At 37.7% G+C, this 19,953-nt stretch overlaps 1 protein-coding gene across 2 annotated transcripts in view; it reads right to left on the bottom strand.

The window, feature by feature from the left end:
* Positions 1 to 19,953, bottom strand: part of Gigyf2 (GRB10 interacting GYF protein 2) — a 115,860-nt gene that overhangs the window by 80,493 nt on the left and 15,414 nt on the right. For both annotated transcript variants that reach the window (XM_051190725.1, XM_051190726.1), the window contains exons 2-4: positions 14,772 to 14,854; positions 4,745 to 4,874; positions 3,712 to 3,807 (exon numbers count right to left, since the gene is read on the bottom strand). In XM_051190725.1, coding sequence (XP_051046682.1) covers positions 3,712 to 3,807; positions 4,745 to 4,874; positions 14,772 to 14,812 — 267 coding nt within the window. In that variant the 5' untranslated portion in view covers positions 14,813 to 14,854. The remainder of the gene's footprint in view (positions 1 to 3,711; positions 3,808 to 4,744; positions 4,875 to 14,771; positions 14,855 to 19,953) is intronic.

The raw sequence follows: 19,953 nt of genomic DNA, 5'->3' as shown, positions 1-19,953 counted from the left end.
CCCAAACAAGAAAAACACAAAATAATGCTGCCAGTTAGCTACATAAGAGATATAAAAATTAGTGCACAGGGCTGGGCACAGGTAAAGGGCTTGTTTAGCACATTGGCCCTAGGCTCATTGCCCAGAACTTAAGCTATATTTAAAATCACAAATGTAGTAAGAATTTTCAGAACTTTATCAAGGACAACTATCCAACAGACCTGAAAAGACAAGGAGCACATACAAATATTATAAACCAGTAAAGGAAAGACTAGCACTATAAAAGGAAAATTCAGACACAACAACAGTAAGGACCTGAAAATTCATCACCATGAACAGAGAACAAACTCAAACAACAGAAACTTTTCCCAGTATGCAGAGAATTATTTCAATAAAACTGCTTTTGTGAGAAAGGCACAATGTCTGAAACACAGTACCAATTGCATAAAAAGGAAAATACATGTTTACCTGGAAAAATGTAAGCACTGTGCACAGTGATGCCTACATGTAATCCCTACAGAGAGAAAACTCATTTGAGTCCACAAATTTGAGACCAACCTGGGCAATAGAGAGCCAGTCAAAAAACACATATACACATATGGATCTATATGTATCACTAACACTAACTCCCTTGAGGGAGGGCACACACATGTAGGGGTGGGGGTGCAACTGAAGAGTTTTCTGTTATTGTTGTTGTTATTATTATTATTATTATTATTATTATTATTATTATATACTGTTTTGTATATTTGTATTTTATTTTTAAGCATCTCTTACAGATTTGTGTTTTTATTTATCTGGTGGGGCAGGAAAAGCATGTACCATGCTGTATGTGTGGAGGTCAAAGGTCTTAAGGAAGTCAATTCTTGCATTCCACCTTGTTAAGACAGGTTCCCTCTTATTTTGTTAATATATCATCATCATCACTATTATATTTTGTGTGTGTGGTACACCTATGCTACCACTAGCACCTAGAGGGCAAAAGAACTCTAGGATTCAATTCTTTCCTCCCACCATGTGGGTCTAAGGGATCAAACTTGGGTTGTCAAGTCTGGCAGAGGTCCCTTTATCCACCAAGTCATCTCCCTGGCCCTCTCAATTCTGTTGTGCTTCCTACTCCAGAATAGCTGGCCTGAAGGTTCCCCAATGGTTCTCCTGTCTCTTCCTCCTATTCTGCCTTAGGAAAGCTGAGACTATGGATGCATGCCAGTGCATATGGATATTTTTAACATACGTTCCAAGAATCAAACTCAAGTCACAAGCTTGTATAGCAAGAGCTTTTACCTGTTGAGTCATCTTTCTGGTCCATTATTATTGCATGAGTAGACATGCATGCGTGTACACATGAGTGTGTATAGAGGGTAGAATGCGTGTACCCATATAGAATCCAGGTCAACCCAGGGCTTCTCCTCTTTATTTCCTTTTCTCGTTTTATTACTGGGGGGTAGGGGGGAGGTGGATGAGGGGGAAGGGAAGGGAAGGAAAGAAGGGAAGGGAGAGAGGGAAGGGGAGAAGGAAAGGAAAGGGAAGGAGAGGGGAGGACAGAAGGGAGGGGAGGGGAAGAAGAGAGGGAAGGAAGGAGGGCGGGAGAAAGGGAGAGGAAGGAGGAAAGGAGGGAGGAAGGAGGAAAAGAAAGGAGAAAGGGAGAGAAGGAGGAAGGGTGAGAGGGAAGGAGAGGGGGAGGGAAGAAGGGAGGAGAGAGAGGACCAATGATAATGTTCTTTGATTAGACACTGATACTAGCTATAGAACTCTAGTGAATATACTAAATGTCACTGAAATGTATAGTCCTTAAAATAGTAAATTTGGTGCTAGAGAAACAGCTCAGTTGGTAAAGTGCTTGCCCAAGCACTAGAACCTGAGTTCAATTCCCTAAAACCTACATAAAAACTATCAAGCTGGGACTGAAAAGATGGCTCTGTAGTTAAAAGCATGTACTGACCTTCCAGAGAAAATCGTGTTAGGCGGTTCACAACTACCTATAACTCCAACTCCCAGGGATCTGACCTTTGGTCTACAGGCACAAGCACTCTTGTGAACACACATTGTCTGCATGCAAATCATACACACATAATTTTTAAAAATTAAAATACATATTAGTGTTAAAAAGAAAACAGCCTGCCAATCTTAGTGGCATACGCTTGAATCCCAGAGCTTCAAAGGGTGACAAAGATTCCTGGGATTCACTGGACAGCCAGTTAGCACCACCTAACTTGGTCAGTTGCTATCCGGAGAGACCTAGTCTCCATATACAGGAGGTGGGAGTTGCCCAAAATGTAGAAAATAAACCACAGATATGGGCCCAGACCTAAACAAGTCATTAATATCAGTCTCTCTTAAGACTCACAAACATTGAGGATGAAGGGCTATCTACTACAAAAAAGTCTGAAGGGCCAAGAACTGCCATCCGATAAACTCAATAAAACGTAATGTTAAATCATTAATTTGTATCAACTATAATTACTGTATTGGACCCACACAAGCCTGTCAACAATCAGTCAAATAAAGGGGAGTAATTACAGGGCCCTGTCCTTTACCTCTGAACTATGGTTTTTAATAAATTCTAGGAGAGGGGGAAATCACTGTCTTTTATTGTGTGCCTTCCAACCCACCAAACTCCTATCCACTGTTACACAGGTGTCCCTGGTTAGTCTTAGGGGGGTCACAAACATAAGCGTTTAAGAGAGATTTGTGAGATGGGATTAGAGTGAATGATGTGGTAGGGAGATGGGAGGGCAGAATAGTCATGATGCAAAGCACCCATCCATATGTGCAACTGGAATATAATAATAAAAATTAATAATTTACAAAAAGATATACACAACCGGTTTGTTCTCTGGCCTCCATGTGTACCTACACATATATCCGCACACACAAAATGATGGACTTCCCTGAGTGTGGTGATGAACATCTATAATCCCAGCACCTGAGAGGTGGAGGCAGGATCAGAAGTTCAAGGTAGTCCTCAGCTATGAGGTCAAGGCTACGATAGGCTAGGCTACTGGGACCCTGTCTCAAAATGTTAAAAGGTCAATTTTATAATGGGGACTTTGTCTCAAAGAGATTTTTTTAGAAAAAAGAGTCAAATGGCTAGGATACAGCTCATCTGGTAAAATATTTGCTCATCATGCACAAAGCCCTGAGGTATGATCCTTAGCAATGCATAAAATCAGACATACTGCTCAATGCCTATAATCTCAGCACTCAGGAGATTCTTCATTTCACATGGAATACAGAATTCTAACAGAACGTCATTTCTCCATTGCAGTGCAGTATCTATAAACTCATTAAAATCAATCTTTCCTCTATATACAGTTAAAGTCACTACATAAAATTGCCACCTTCTAGACAAAAAATCTTACTTTCTTACATCACTACCACACCTATAAAAAGAAACAGGCAAGGGCAGTGCTGACAGAAAAGTTTCAGGATGCTCTAAGCTAAAGATGTCAATTTATTTCTCTAGTAGTTAAATGAATTCACGAGTAAGAATTCAGGGAGGCGATCACCTGTGAAAAGTGAAAAGTATGCTCTTCTACAAAAACTGCCTTTCCTTGCCTTTTCTTTCATTCCCTTTCCTTTCCTTCTGGGATGATGAACTCTCCCCTCAACTTGAATATTTTATAGAGGACAGTTCCCATTGCCCTTAAAATTAGAAACAGAGCCCGATGATGTTGGTGGCATATGCCTTTAGTCCCAGCACTTGGGAGACTGAGCTAACTAAGTACAAACCTGTTCTTCTTCTGTAAAGGGCACTAGAGCCAATGGTGGCAGGGGCTCCTCCTGAAGGATAGGCAGGAATTCTTTCTCCAGAAGGTCAAAAGGTATCTGTTTGATAAAACACAAGGCCATGAGATTGTCATTTCTCCAACTACAGGAAGATAAACTGAAGACACTATTTTCTAGCAATGATTATTATAAATACATTAAAGCTTATTCAATTAACTTCTGTTAATTATACAGTACTTACATAAAAACTCCAATCACATCCAAGCATGGTGGTACACACCTTTAATCTTAGCAGAGGGAGGAAGAGGCTGGCAGATCTCTGAGTTCAAGACCAGCCTAGTCTACACAGAGACCTTTAGGCTAGCCAAGACTATATAGTAAGAACCTGTCTCAAAAAATATCAAGTCACACCCACTGTCTCCACCCATGAAATCACTTCCTTTGGACTTGGTATTAAAACTGGTATTCCAAAGTACAGAGTAAAGGAATACAAATCTCCATATTTAACTTAAAGCAGGCGATAAGGAAATTTCAAACAACTATGTCTGTCCTTAGCAACTAAAATTTGAGATTCTCCACCTACTAATAAATTAAAAAACAAAGTATATCTAGAAAAACAAGATATTATCTTCCCTGGTCAAATACAAAAAGTCAACATTGTTTCATCTTGGTGCTTTTTTAGGTAAATCAAGTGTTACATTTTAAGAGTTCTCTCCACTAACCTTTCTATTTAGGAGGGCAGGAAGAGCAAGCTGGTCCTCCCTCAACCCTGGACCTTAACTGGGAAAGAAGATAAGAGGTACAACTGAGAGAAGGGGGAAAATGGAGAAGGGAGAAAGGAAGAGATACCAACAGTGCGGCCACAAAGCCACCTGTTCCCATAATGACATCATGGCTCTTCTCTAAGGATAACACATCCCTCAGTCACTATTATCCACTGTGTTTTTTGATGCAGGAAAGGAGTAAGATGAAAACTAAGTATCACTGTCCATAGTTACCTCATCTATAATTCTCAACTCTTTTTGTATTTTCTTACCTTGTAGTCTTTAAGGAAAAGTGCTAACATTTCTTCTCTGCCGTAACGATAATCAGCTAATTTATACTTTGGCAGGGCCGGAGAAAGAGGAGGGGATGTGATACTCCCACCACTGGACAGAGCACGGAGCCTAAAATAAATTAAAAAGAGAGAGAGAGAGAGAGAATACAAAATAAAGTGACATGTTCTGATACTGTAGGCTTCTTATATAATACAGGGTGAAATTTCACAGTAGTTCTTAAGAGCAAAAACTTCATTATGTTAAGCAGCAAAGATGTTTGCATATAATACAAGCCTCTGCTACAGCACTCGGAGAAGTTCACTAAGTGCTAACTAGACAGTCAGTGATAACTCAGTAATTCCAACATCTGAAAGATGCCACTGTTGTCTCTATGAAACTTCAAGTTTAGAGAGTTTTTTTTTTAACCAAAACCAGGGACCATTAGACTCACAAAAAATTACTAAGTTTAATAACAAGTATGAAACAATAGAAACACTCAAATAGGCAAATAGGCAAAAAGGGCTCATAGGATCCTAATTCACAGGCCAGCAAGATGATTCAGCAGGTAAGGAAGGGCACTTGATCAAAAGACAAGAATTCAATCGCTGGAACTCACATAAAGGTGAAAAGAGAACCAACTCTGAAATTGTCCTCTAACCTAGACATGTGCCAAAGCCCACACGTACGTACACACACACACACTTTTTACTTTTTTAAAGTAAGCTATGCATGGTAGCATATGCCTTTAATCCCAGCAGTCTGCAGGCAGAGATAGGTGGATTTCTGAGATCAAGGCCAGCATGGACTAATGGAACTAAAAAGTGAGTTTCAAGACAGCCAGCACTACACATTGAAACTGTTTGTTTGTTTGTTTGTTTGCTTTTGTTGGGGGAGAGACCGACCCCCCCAGATGTCTTGGTTAAGAGTACACACTGCTCATGCAGAATACTTGACTTTGATTCCCAGTATCTGTATCAAGCAGTTGATAAGAGCCTGTAACTAGCTCCAAAAGATTCAGAGCCTATACACTCATATGCACACACAATTAAAAATATTTTTCAAGGATTACAAGGTATATGAATACGTGAAATGTTCTTGTACTTTCTGACTGACAGCCAAGACTGAAAAGAAAGAGGGGGCGGGATAAGAATTATAAACTACAATAGCCTCTTCCAATAATCATTTTGAAATAGCTAAATATTTAAAAACTTTTTGGCTACTTGGTGATAGTGAAAATATTTAATATGGAACATAAAGAGAAGGCTAAATACAAAAACTAAAAAAGTAATTTTAAAATGTCTCTTGAGGGATTAGATCAGCATAGCTCCAAGGTTTGAATCTCAGTACTACCAAAATAATAATTGTTTGGGGTTTGGTTTTTTTGGGGTTTTTTGTTTTGTTTTGGGGGGTTGTTTGTTTTGTTTTTTGTTTTGTTTGGTTTTTGTGTGTGTGTGTGGTTTTGTGTGTGTTTGTGTGTGTGTGTGTGTGTGTGTGTGTGTTTTTTTTTTTTTTTGTTTTTTGTTTTTTTTTGAGACAATGTCCCTCATAGCTCAGGCTGGCTTGAACTTACAACTTTGTAGGATCCTCTGCCTTTACATCCTAAATGCAGGCCTGCAAGTAGGCCCAGTTTAAGGAAGTGCCTGGGTCAAACCCAGGGCTATGTTCACACCAGCAGCTACATAGGTTCTTTAACTGAGCACCCAGCCCAAAGTAACATTATAAGAAATAAAGATCCAGGGCCAGAATGACTATTCAGCAAAACTAGAAAAACTAAGCTCCTACTATCTAGTCATGGTGGCACATGACTTTAGTCCCACCACTTGGGAGGGCAAGGCAAGAAGTCTCTTTAAGTTCCTATCTCAAAAGAAAAACAAAACAAAACCAAAAAACGAAATGAAGGAAAGTAGATAGGCTGTAGATAGGTTGATTGGTTGGTTGATTCCTACTACACTAGAAACAGCTGATCATTTGGGGCTACCCAAAGTTCTGTACAGTAACAGACAACAAGGCTGAAACAAATTACTTTAATTTACCTGTATACCCTAATGGAAAATTCAACAGATACCCTACAAGATATCCTTTAAACTGCTAAGCATTAAAAATTAATAAGATCAGTTAAAGTAGAATACATATTTGCCTATTATTCAAAAATGGCATATGCATGGTAAACATAAGAACATGTTTACATGCAGAAGTAATACTAAAGAAAAAAGAATAGACACTAGTACAGTGAGAAGGATTCTTCCCAGTATTTCTACCTTTTTATCCTATTTAGAAATATAACAGACGATTCTGAAATATAGGAAGTAGTAAGAAGCATATAACAAGCTCACATGAACCAATCACTCAAGCTCAAAATAAGCAATACATGGCCAACCTGGCTCTCTGTAACATACCTCTAAGCCTTTGAAGCTTTTTTGGTGGAAATTTTTGGCCTAGTATTTTATATGTAAATTAACACACAAATTTGGGGGGGACGGATGATGGCATACACCTTTAATCCCACCAATTGGGGGACAGAGGCAGGTGATCCTTGAGTTCTAAGCCAGCCTGGTCTACAGAGTTCCAGGACAGGATCCAAAGCTACACAGAGGAGGAAAAAAAAAAAAAAAAATGAAAGTCTGAATCTGCTGTTCTTATCTCATTTAAATGGTAAGTGGGTATAACCTGTTAAGATGTGTTGTATAATTTTGGCAATCTCTCCCCTGGGGTAGTATATTATTCTATCATGAGACACACAATGCCTCATTGGTTTTCTGAACTGTTAGCATGTACTAATGATCCATGCTTAGATACCTAACTTCACTAGTTGTTGCCCATGGTTCTATTCTATTACACCTTTTCTTTTCTTGTAGCATTCCTACAAAGAGAAAACATCTCTTATACTATTCGATACAGTGACTCAATGTTAGTTTACACAGAAAAGAAAAAATTTGTCTTATTTTCAAAATAATATCCAACAATGATTACTTCTTTATGTATTTAAATTCAGTGAAATTATCTTTAACTATGTCCCCCCCCCCCCGCCCACTATCTTACCTTTGACTAGTAAGAAACTCTTCTAATGGCTCCCCGTGGTGGGCCCTTTGGACATGCCCCAATTAAGTCTTTTTAAAAACTTATTTTCTATCTTGTGCCAAAGTGTTCCAGGGTCACCTTAAATAATTTCTCCCATCAGTCCCAAAAGCCCCCATTTCTCCAAAGGGAGTACCAGGAGTAATCACAACTACTGAATTGGTCTTTGTTTCCTTTCAAATTCTTTCTGATAGAGACGAAGTTCAGTGCCCAAAAGACATACTAAAGACCGAAAAGTACTTCTCAAAGATCTTCAAGAAACTGCTTCAAGAAACTAGAATCTCAAAAGTTGGGTTCTGTCTGCTGGGGATATGCCTCAGTGGGTAAAGAACTTGCTAGGCAAATGCAAGGCATGAGTTTAGATCCCACTCATGAATGTTTAAAAAGGGCAGATGTGGAGACAACTGCCTGCAATCCCAACTCAGAAGAAATAGGCATAGAAGGATGAAGTGGGAGGTGCTGCTTTACTAACCAGCCAGTCTATTCAACCAGAGTCCCAGGTTCAATGAGAGAAACTATCTCAAAAAAATAATCTGGAGTGCAAAGAAAAAAGACCTTCAATGTTGACCTCTGCTTTCTATATGCACTCTTCATCCACATAAACATGTGCACACGCATGCACATGGACACAGAGTGTACACACACACACACACACACACACACACACACACACACACGGGGGAAAAAATTGAGCCTGTCATTAAAAAAAAAAAAAAAGAGGCACTTTGCCTCTAAGAACTGGGGCTAGAAAATGTATATCTTAGCTCATTTGATCCAGCTTAAGCTTCACAAAAAAAAAAAAAAACCACAATATAAAAGAAGCTCAGTAATAGAGCATTGGCTAAGCATTGGCCTTGAGTTCTACCCCCAGCGCTGAAAAGAGACAAAAAAAAGAAAGTGAAGGTGGAGATTACTATATCTGACTAGTCACCACAGAACTGAGATTTAAGCCTAAGATTTTTATGACTAAATAACTACGCTGTAACTAATGAGATCCCAAATTTTTATTTTGAATAGCCAATTTAATTAACAGGCATTAATTTAAAAGTATTAGCAATTATTTTTAAATATTTTCCACATCATACTAAGCCAATATGCTTCCCAATAGTTTTTAACACTAGAGGGCACACCTGAGCCAATTCGTGTGAAAATCCTGGTGACTGCTTAAGTCTTACCAGAGACTCCCTTATAACCTAGTAGTCCTAATTTCTTAAACAGCTCCTTATATCAAGTTTTCAAATTCATTTACCACTCTGTTCCAACAGACCCAAATGGCTTCCCAAAGAAGACCAACACCTTTGGGCATCATATCCACTAACTGTAACACGATCAGAGCTTCCTCTCTAGCATCTGTGAAGAGTTGAAGCAATTAAGAAAAGATAGTCTATTGAGCTGGAATAACCATTGTGATCTGAATCAATAGTCAACTCTAAGTCTCCTCTCACCCAGAAATATGGAAAAGCTGAATTGCATGTGGGTAATTTCCCTTCCCAAAGCCTACCAACTGACCTTTATCTCTTCCATACAATTCTCTTTCCTAAAAACCTTATCTCCTGTGTTCTTCACTAGTCTTTATAAATATATATCAGTGACTAATAATATCACCTCACTTACAGCTCTGTACTAGTCATATTTCTTCATTCTAGAAGTTTCTTTACTTCCTTATATCACTATTAACTTCAAAACCCAACCCAACTTGGCTTTTCACCATTGCAATGCTCTACAAGGTTCATCAATAGCCTTAACACTGTTTAAAAAAAAGAGAGAGAAAAGTTCTAATCCCATGGGCTTCACCTTCCCAGCCTACAAGAAGAGTATAGTTCTACCATACATAATAACTGACAAGGACTAGAAACAGGACCCCCCAAACCCCATAATATTCTCCAAACTTTCATTTAGTACCATTCAAAATCCACACTTCAACTTGTAGTTGGAATGATGTCCATATTTGTGTGATATTCTGAGGATCAATAACTATTTCTATATAAGCTTCAGGTTTTCTTCTATTCATGCTCTGACTCGTGAGTGTGTGTGTACACATATACATACACATGTGCGTGTGTGCATGTATGTGTACACATATGCATACACACACATATACACATGCATGTATACATACATGTGTGTTTGTGCTTGCGTGGTGTGTGTGTGTGGGTGTGTGTGTGTGTGTGTGTGTGTGTGTGTGCGCGTGCGCGCTCCAATATACCCAACACCTTATTCATCAACTTTTTAATCCCCATCTCTTCACCACCTGATGAAGGGCTCACCATCCATCTTCCATACCTATTTATGTCTTACTTAATTCTAATCTTTCACACCAGATATAAATCTTTTTTGCATATTTTTATAATAATCTTGAACAATATAACTACTCTTATTCTATCTTCCACATTTCTTATTCCAAATTCAAATTTGACTAAAACTCACCAAATCTTTCTTGGTACACAAAGGCCAAACAACTTAACAAGTCACATGAAAGAGTGTCTCCAAGCTCATGTCTCCCTCTCCAACATTTCACATTAATGGTAAATGTCTTGAAGTTTATATCTTAAATCTGTAATCTCTTTGCATCCTTGTCTTTAAACTTGCCCCTTCTACATCCAGAAATATTCAAATATTTTTCTGAGCCTTTATCAGGAATAGGGAAGAGGAAACATACTCGGGACAACTGGCATATACAGAAAGAAGCCAAACTAACACTCAGCCAGAAAGGCGGAGTTGGGGAGCACTGCAGCAGGCACTTGACAGTTCGGTTGTTTTGATATTTAAACACATTTTCTCTTCTAGAGTACAGCTCCTTTGGGTAACAGCTCATTCACTGTCTTTTCAACCCTTTTTAAGAAATGGAAAAAAGGAACACATTCTGTCTATCAGAACTTGTATTCTTAAAGAGTCTCTAGCAGCAGCTTCAGGTTTACATTCTCGTGCCCCAACCACATTTGCCAATGAAGCCTGAATGCCTTTATCCAACAAAACTTTATGGAGTGTCTAACAACCCTGGTGCACTAACTCAAAACATTGGCCAAAACACAGATAATAGTGAGTGTCTTTAATATGGAATTAGTTCTTTCCTAAGAGAACCACACAGAGAAAAGACATACCTCAAAATGGTAAACTATTTTAACAGAGATATAAAGAAAGTACTGAGGGGGAGAAATATAAAGAAAGACTCTCCCTGTCTTTTTGTAGGCAAAGACCTGAGAGTTCCTATAGAGCACCTAAATGAGACAAAAGATACCCCAGGAGAGCTTCTGTATGTCATCCCCAGAAAGCAAGGTGCTGTTAATTATTCTCCCTAGAATAAAATCATCTGGAATTATCTAAGTATTTTTCTGGTCCTTAAATTTTTCTCAAGTAAATTTGATTTTTAGATGTCTTGATGTATACATTTGAGTGGTAGGACTATGGACAATTACACTTTTTCTATTTTTCTCCATACTATTGTTTCCTCCAAATTTTCTTACTAATGGAACAGAAAAAAAATAAATAAAAGATTTCATCTAAATCAAAAGTATTTAATATTAAAACAACTTATTGAGATAGTTTGATTTAAGCACCCAGAAGGCGGTGGCAGGTGGATAGTTTGAGGCCAGTCTGGTCTACAGTGTGAGTTCCAGGAAAGTCAGAGTTACACAGAGAAATCCTGTCTCAAAAAAATAAACAACAGAAAAAGAAAAAAGTTTTGTCAAAAACAACATAAACATTCAGAGGATGTGAATTGAGCTCACACTATCCTTCTGATGGTCAATCTGTGTGGTGTCATCTAAACCTTAAATTAAAAATGAAACTTTTGACTTAATAATTCTACTTCAAAAGAATTAATCCAAGGAAAATTATCAGAATATAAGCAAAATTATTCAGAAATATGCATAACATTAACAATAACAAAACACTGAAAAACTTTACTTTCCAGCAATTGATTATTTCATTTAATAGACATTTATTTTGTGCCTAAGAGCCAGGCACTGGAGCTACAGCAGTAACAAGCTATACAACAATCCAGATCAAATGCCTGCTCACAATGGAGCTCACAGTCTAGTGAGAGCTAGAAGCTGAGTTCTGAGCAAGAAGTACTTAGCATATCACAATTTGATATAGACACTAAAGGAGTTAGGGAGTAAGAGGGAGGGAGACAGGCTGTACAGTCAGAAAGTTTAAAGTGGTAACATTTGAAGAAAGGCATTTAAAATGGAGATTTCTTTTATACCTAGAAATTAGTTTCTTCATTAGCTCTGTCATATCCTTTTACAGTATTTTGGTGAATCTGTAATGCATTTCTTGACTCTAATAAACAATCCACAACCTAATAATTCTGTTGGGTTGTTGGGTTTAATAGGGCTAAACAGATAGGGTCTTTTCCTACAATTTTCAATGTCCTCTTATCAACACAACTGCCCCAGATAAGCACTGGAGGGAGAAATGAGAGAAATTTTTCAATTGCAAGTATATTTTTAAAATCTAAGATAAAAAGCTTTTTTAAAAACTTCATTTTATACATCCCTTATTAAGCATTGCATTTTCCATTATTCATTACAAGAATGATGGCTTCTCCATAAAGTCATTAAATGTTGCTATATGGCTTAGAGTTACAAAATGACTTGTTATAATCACTCTGCTCCTTGATTCTCAACCATTCTGAACACAGTTTCTCACATCAAGATTGGTAATGGACATGCTACATGAAGAAAACATGCCAGAAGTCTCCAATGACAAGTCAGCTGTCTAGTACAGGATTACTTCAGTTGTTTAAGGGACTTATAACTATTTTGACTAAAAAGAACTGAAGGCTCCTAACCACCAATGCTACAGGATTAGCCTAGGTAACAACTAGAAGTTTCCGTTTAAGGACAGGACTGATGACCACCCTCTTCTAACCTCAGTTAAATTAAAGACCATGTAATACTTCAGGGTACAATAAAGAGTACATGTGAGACACTACGGACAGACTGAGCCAATGGCAAAGAGATGCCTGCAAATGACTTGATGTTCGGTAACACAAGTTTGCAGCAAACTTTCTGCAAAGGGCCAAGGAGAAAATGTACAAGCTCTGAGAACTAGGTTGTCTCTAGTAGAACTACTCATCCCTGCCAGAATAGTACAAAAGCATCAAGGTAACTGGGGGGAAAAAAATGAACATGGCTGTCTTCCAATAAAATTTTATTCACAAAAACTTTACTTACACTCAAAAAAGATTCCACTTGCAAACCAGTGATGTAAGATGATTTAAAAAAAAAAAAAAAAAAAAAAAAAAAAAACTCAAGAATATCACCAGTTTGGTTTGTTTTTGTTTTGTTTTTTAAGTTTTTGGTTTTGGCTAAATTTTCTGTTTTCTTTTTCACTACGTATTATTAGCAAGATGCTGTAAGAAAAAAAAAAAAAACCCTTTAAATGACTTAACCATTTTAATCATGATTTTACAAAGAAAAATATGAGGATGTACAAGTACAAAAGCAAAGTAATTAATACTGGCAGAATAGCTGCACACACAATGATTTACAAAGTAAACTACATGAATTAAAATCCACCTGGTTAAAGAAGTTACTATGGTGTAAATAAAGATTTAGCTATAAAAATGTTAAAATGTTTTTATAATACCAACAGCTGAGAATAACCCTTATATGCTACATCTAGAGAAGTAGTTAAATGATAGTACATCCATACAATGAAACTATTTAACAAACCCAAAAAAGCTTTTATTAAAAAAGGTTTTGTTTGGTTTAGTGTTTTTGTTGTTGCTGTTGTTGTTGGCTTTAAGGTTACAAGATTGAATGCACAGTATGATCCCATTTTGTGAAAATAAATATACATATACACAAATAAGATACATAAAACCATTAGGAAAGATAGGTACACCAAAATATTTACAGTGGGTACTAAAGATCAAATTAAAGTAATTGTACCTTTCCTTGCTTACTTATATTTTCTCATTTTTCTAGAAACAGTGATTTAGTAATAAGAAATTTTTTTAAATATAAAATGACTGAAACAGGTGCAGCATTGTTTAGATCAACATTTTCAAAATAAATTTAAACTATAGGCAATGTGTCAATTCTCAGAACTAAAAATACTTTCTTCTATTGTCTCCAAATGCTAACTATGAAGATTAAGAATATCTAGGAATTACATATGAAAAAAAAGTACATGATTAAGTTCATATGACTCCTCAAGGCTGAACTCCTACAGAAGTCTTACAAACCACCACCTAAACCCAAAGAATGCTGATGCTACTCCAATCCTCCTTGAGGTAATGCCTTTGACATTAGCAAAGGGGTTTGTTCCAAGTATGAATGAAAAATTAACTATCATTATTCACGCCACTGAAGAGAGGATCTTCAATCACCAACTTTGGGGGGGGAAAGAAGAGGGGGGGAAAGCCACACTATAATGTGATGGATCTCAAAATTCCATGAGAATTCCATATTCGGGGTCCAAACATATCTGTAAGAGACTCAAAGGTCAATTAATTGTTATTATGGCAACGCTAACTCAACTCTAGATGGGCTACTGCTAATAGCCAGTATTAATTCTGGACCTGCTTAGCCCATCAACAAAAAAATTTCAAATTCTTCCATTAAAACTGTTCTTAAAAATGTATTATCAATAGCAGAAAACATAGATATTAAAGTATCTCTATTGTAATTATGTAAAATTGTCTAGATATATACACAAAGGTTCAAATATAAATAATTTTCTAGGGTGGTAGACCTATATATATATAGTTTTCATTTCATTATCAATACCTAACCAAATCATGAAAAAATTCAAGAGAATGCCATCCTTTATCAAATATAAGTTACTATAAGCTAGTCACATTTTAAAATTATACACATGAAACAAAAGTCTCAGAAATATGCACATTTATACACCACACCACCCAGCACTAGTATACTAGTATATGTTATACTAGTGGATTATGTCATTCAATGCCAAATAGGACAAAACTGAACTCACCATTCAGGCCCAAAGTTTAGTGTCTGTGTTTCTGCTGCCATTCTTTTCCGTATTTTTAAAATGATTTTTGTATATGGAAAAACCTGTTAAATAGAGAGATATCATTGTCAAAACAATGTCAAAAAAAATATGAATACCAGGTCAGAACATATAGCTAGACAATGTGTGATTTGCTTATAATCTCCTAAGAATGAGTTTTTAAGAATGAGTTTTTAATGACCATAGCAATACCGCTGGCAAAATGAAATGAGTACATCTGCCCCTCCCTCCCTTCCAACTTCTTGTTGCATTTATCTGGGATTTATCTGGGAAAGGAGGCGTGGAATAAGATGAAATGTGTCAGACAGTTAGAAACAGACCATGCAGGGTCCTCGAGCCAAAACAAGGATGCCCTCCTTAAGCCTTAGAACAGTGAGGAATGAATAAATGGCAATAATAGTTACATATCCATTTCTATCATTCTCTTGCTCCACCATCAATTATCATCTGGTGTTGGGGATTGAACCCAGACCCCTACGAATGCTAGGTAAACACTCAACCACTGAACTACAGCCCTAGCCATCCTTTCCATTTTTTCATTTAAGATTAGAATACATCTTAAACGGATGAATACTGTAATGCCAGTGACTAGGTTACAACTGTAGCTAATATCCCAACTTGGCCCAATTTTGGTTCTAGCTACCGCTAAAGACATCTTCAAAATGATCTGAATATAATACAAAGGAAGCAAAACAACAATGGGACAGTAAGTATTGAAGTAACTACCATTGGAGAAGTAAATCCAAATGCTTTATAGGAAATAGGAGAGAAAAGGAAAAAGGAAAGAAGATAGAGTAAGGGGGGAGATAAAGATCGAAAGAGGGAGGTAGAAAGTAGAGAAGAAAGCAAACAAGAGTTGAGGTTATTATAGTTTATTGCTCATACATGAAACTGCACAATCCAAACAGTCACACGCAGAAACCTTGAAGTGTTTAACGGTGTTAAAGAATGACTAGACTCAGTGGCTTATACCTGTAGTCCCAGACACTTGTGACACACTGAGTATATCAACTGAGTTCAGTGACAGAAAAGGGCAAAAAAAAAAAAAAAAAAAAAAAGTTGTTTAAAAAAAAATTAAACATTGGGCACAGTGGCAAACACCTTTAATCCAAACATTTAGGAGGCAGAGGCAGGGGGATCTCTAGGCAGGGGGGATCTCTGAGACTTCCAGGCCAGAAGTCTACATAATGAGTTCTAGAACAACCAGGGCTATGTAGAGAGAAACTGTCTCTGATAAAAAGAAGATGACAACAACAAGCAAATATTAAGTTTAACAGGGATGAAGATAGGAAAGTGGTAACCAAAACAAAGGATGCATGAAAAACGCTTATAGAAACCCACTACTCTGTAAGCTAATTTAAAAGTGCAATTTAAAAGGGGGATGGGGTTGAATACAGATAACCCTGAGTGAGTATATAATGTTTCCCCAGAAAACATGGGTTGTTACATGGAAATATCAGTGGTCAGGGAGGCTCCCAAAACCCCCAAAATAACAGAGGCTGTTGCCATTGCTCGTGGTTACCTACCAGAACAAGATGGTAGCACCCTATTACTGAAGTCACAACACACTTTGGTTGTAGGACATAAGAAATCAAGGTGGAAATGCGGCAGTGGCAGAGCACGCCTTTAGTCCCAGCACTAGGGAGGCAGAGGGAGGCGGATCTCTGTGAGTTTGAGGTCAGCCTGGTCTACAGAGAGAATGCCATGACAGGCTCCAAAGCTACTGAGAGAAATCCTGTCTTGGAAAAAAAAAAAAAAAATCAAGGTAGAACCAACCTGAAATTTGCAGTGCCAGAAGGTGCTATACAGGAGGAGAAAAGCATCAAGGGTATTATACAGCACTGAGGCCTGAATACTGCAGTCCTAACCTGTCAGGTACAATGGGCTCTAAGTACAACAGTGGCAAGAAAATAATGGAGGTGATCAACCACTTTCTGACTAGATTTGAAGCCTGCTCCAAAGAAAGGAAGCCATGCCTAATACTATGAACTTGGTCAGAAGCCCCTGACCCAGAATGTCTTAAGTTCTGGGGAGGAACCTATTAATACTGTTTTGCTAAATGGACATGTTTTTATTTTAAAAAAAAAAAAAAAAAAATGGAGACACAAAGACCCCTGAAACTTGCTGGAGAGCCAGTCAAAGCAAACCAGAAGGAAGGCACCAAACATTCACCTCTGGCCTTCATACTCATATGCATACACATGGACATAGAATACTTAAATGTATACCAAATACACACACAAAAGAAAAAATTTAAAGACTAAATTGCTTGTATTGTTTTTAAAGTTGTCACAAGCACCAAATCACTGAATTTTAAACTGATAATAGTGGAACCAGGCATGTACACACCTATAATCCCAACACTTGGGGAGGGGCTAAAAGAGGATCTGAGTTCAGGGTCAACCTGGATTATGAGAGAGAGAGTCCATCGGAGATGCAGAAATGGAACTGCTTCATAGTCATTTTGAGTGACATGCTACCACTACACAGCTGGAGAGAAAAGGTGGAGACTACTATGTTCTTACATGTATGTGAAGACCAGAGGTGGCTATCAGATATATTCTTCAATCACTTTCTACTTTACTTTTTGAGACAAGGTCTCTTACTGAAGCTAGAGCTGTCCAAGTTGGTTAGACAAGCTGGCCAATTTGGTTAGATTAGCCAGCCAGCAAGGCTCAGGGATCCCCCTGTTTCTGGTTCCCCAGTGTTCAAATCATAGGCATGTGCCATCACACCCAGTTTTTAGATGATGGTTCTAGGAGATCAAAACTGGGCCCAATGCTTGCATGGCAAGTACTTTATCAACTGAGTCATTTTCTATGATCTATTAAGATTCCCCTAATTAAAAAGTGTTTTTGTTTTTGTTTTGTTTTCCAATTTTCCTGTGGTGTGTGCACTTGAGTTTGGATGCATGTGTGGGAATGCATGGGTGCGTGTGCAAGTTGGTATTAGGAATCATCCTTGGTATTTTTCCACCTTATTTACTTGGTATCTATGAAAATACTAAAAAAAAAAAAAAAAAAAAAAAAATCACTTAGCAATTTATTTTCCTCTTTTACTACAAGAACATCACATATGATCACATAGGTTGTCAAAACAGTAAATTCCACAGGTGTTATTAACACAGAAGATAGAAATAGAACTGCTGGAGTTGGATATAGATTCAACTCCAGGCAGCAATCTTAAACTGTAAGAGAAGCTCCCTGGACACAGGGAGCATCTAGGGAATATAAATGAGCAGGAAAATCCTGCTCTAGTGCATTTGGTCATCCTGACCATAGGTGCTGCAAAACCTCACAAATATCAAATGCCCCAAAGCTTGAACCCAGCTACTGATTATAACATAGTTCCCTAGAATTATTTCCCGATGTAAACACTTCTGGAAAACTCTATAAAGAACAATTCAAGAAATTTAATTCTCAAAACTCTGTTCCTTTTTCTTATGAATTAGAGGAGGAAATCTAACTTAAACACTAAGCACCTTACTCAATCCTGAGATCTAGACCCTAGATGGCTCCTTCCCAATCCATCTAATAGAGCAAGTTTAATGGAAATGAGATTAGTCTTCTCACCTTCTTTTTTTTCTTTTATTCTCTTTTTTTTTTGGGGGGGGGGAGAGGTAAAGGACAGGATTATGTAGCCCTGATTGCCCTGAGGAACTTACTCTGTAAATCAGGCTGGTCTCAATTTCATCATTTCAAACCCAACCTAGCCAAATGTTTCCAACTCAAACTCCTATAAGCCTCCTGACCTTTGGGAAACAGCTCTGAACTTGTAAAAACTTGGGATCTGAAACTGACTCTGCTCCGCCAAGCGTCTCTCTAGATCGCCTTCTCTTGAAACTAGTTCATTTTTCCTCTATGAGTAGTACTATCTGGTACTATTATTTTGACCCAAACTTTTCTGTTTCTCCCTTCCTAATTTTCCCCAGAACATCCATGTCTTATTTAACTGTAAGCTCCTTGAGTGTTTGTTGCCTTTAAGTCCCTGTGGCTAGAACTCTGCTCAAAGTGTGTAGTGGCAAAAAGGGAAAAGAGGAAACAAAGACAAATTTTCTAAATGGCCTGGGAAGGGGAGCTTGGGAGAAAGACCCACCCACCCTGACCCAAACTGCAAACTTCATTTCTTTTTTTCTATAGTATTACTTTGTGTATCATTCTAAATCAAATAAGCCTACCTCAAAGCAAGGAGCAACTGATAAAGGTAACACTGTGTTGAAAGTTTACTGGCCAATCACAATGAAAAAGTCAAGCATGTGAAACTCCTACTTTGCAATCCTTCACCTAGGCATTTTCTCTCAACTACTTCTAACTCCTTACATCTTTACAAGATAGTCTGAAAAACTTATAAGCTAGATATGGTAGTGCATGTATACTACAAACACAAAGAAGTATGTTCAGGGTAGCTACTCTGCACTATGTAGCCAGATCCTGCTATCTCCAAAGTAATTAAAATTTTTAGAAATCCAATTTTGCAAAGCTAGAGGGATGCCTCAGCAATTAGAAGTATATAATGTTCTTGCAGATGAACCAAGCTTGACTCCCAGCACCCACAAAGAGCAGCACATGACTGCCTGTAACTCCAGTGGAACTAGACACTCTCTTATGACTTCTCAGGGAGATGGCAGTGGAAGGATCAGAAGATAAAGTAAGCCTCATCTACAAAGTGAATTGGAGGCCAGCTAAAGCTACATAAAGCTCTGTCCCCCCAAAAGGGGGGGGGGGAGGGAGAATGGAGAGGGGAATAAGTAAATGTCTAGAGGTTACAGGTAGAAAAGAACCATATAGTTAGACATCTGCAACCCACAACTTATCTCAGTTTCATCTCTAGCTTTCTCCTCAGTCACCTTGTTCACCATATCCATGTACATAATTTTCAGTAAGTCAAAGATTACTCTCAGCTGACATGTTAAAATTTACAAAGTGTCTCTCCATACCTCTTTTTATGTTCATCTACATGTAATAGATGGGGGTGGACTAGCTATTCATTTCCACAACCTAGAATTACACTATAAATCTGAGGATGCCTAAAATAAAATATACCATGGGTATATTCAAAAACAGCACACAATGGAGATGCTGCAGTCCCCATCACTGGAGAGATGGAGGCAGATCAGAAGTTCAAGGTAATCCTCAGTTACACA

The sequence above is a fragment of the Phodopus roborovskii genome, unplaced genomic scaffold, assembly GCF_943737965.1.
Source record: "Phodopus roborovskii unplaced genomic scaffold, PHOROB, whole genome shotgun sequence".
NCBI classification, from domain to species: domain Eukaryota; kingdom Metazoa; phylum Chordata; class Mammalia; order Rodentia; family Cricetidae; genus Phodopus; species Phodopus roborovskii.
This window is presented reverse-complemented; position numbering and strand designations above follow the sequence as displayed.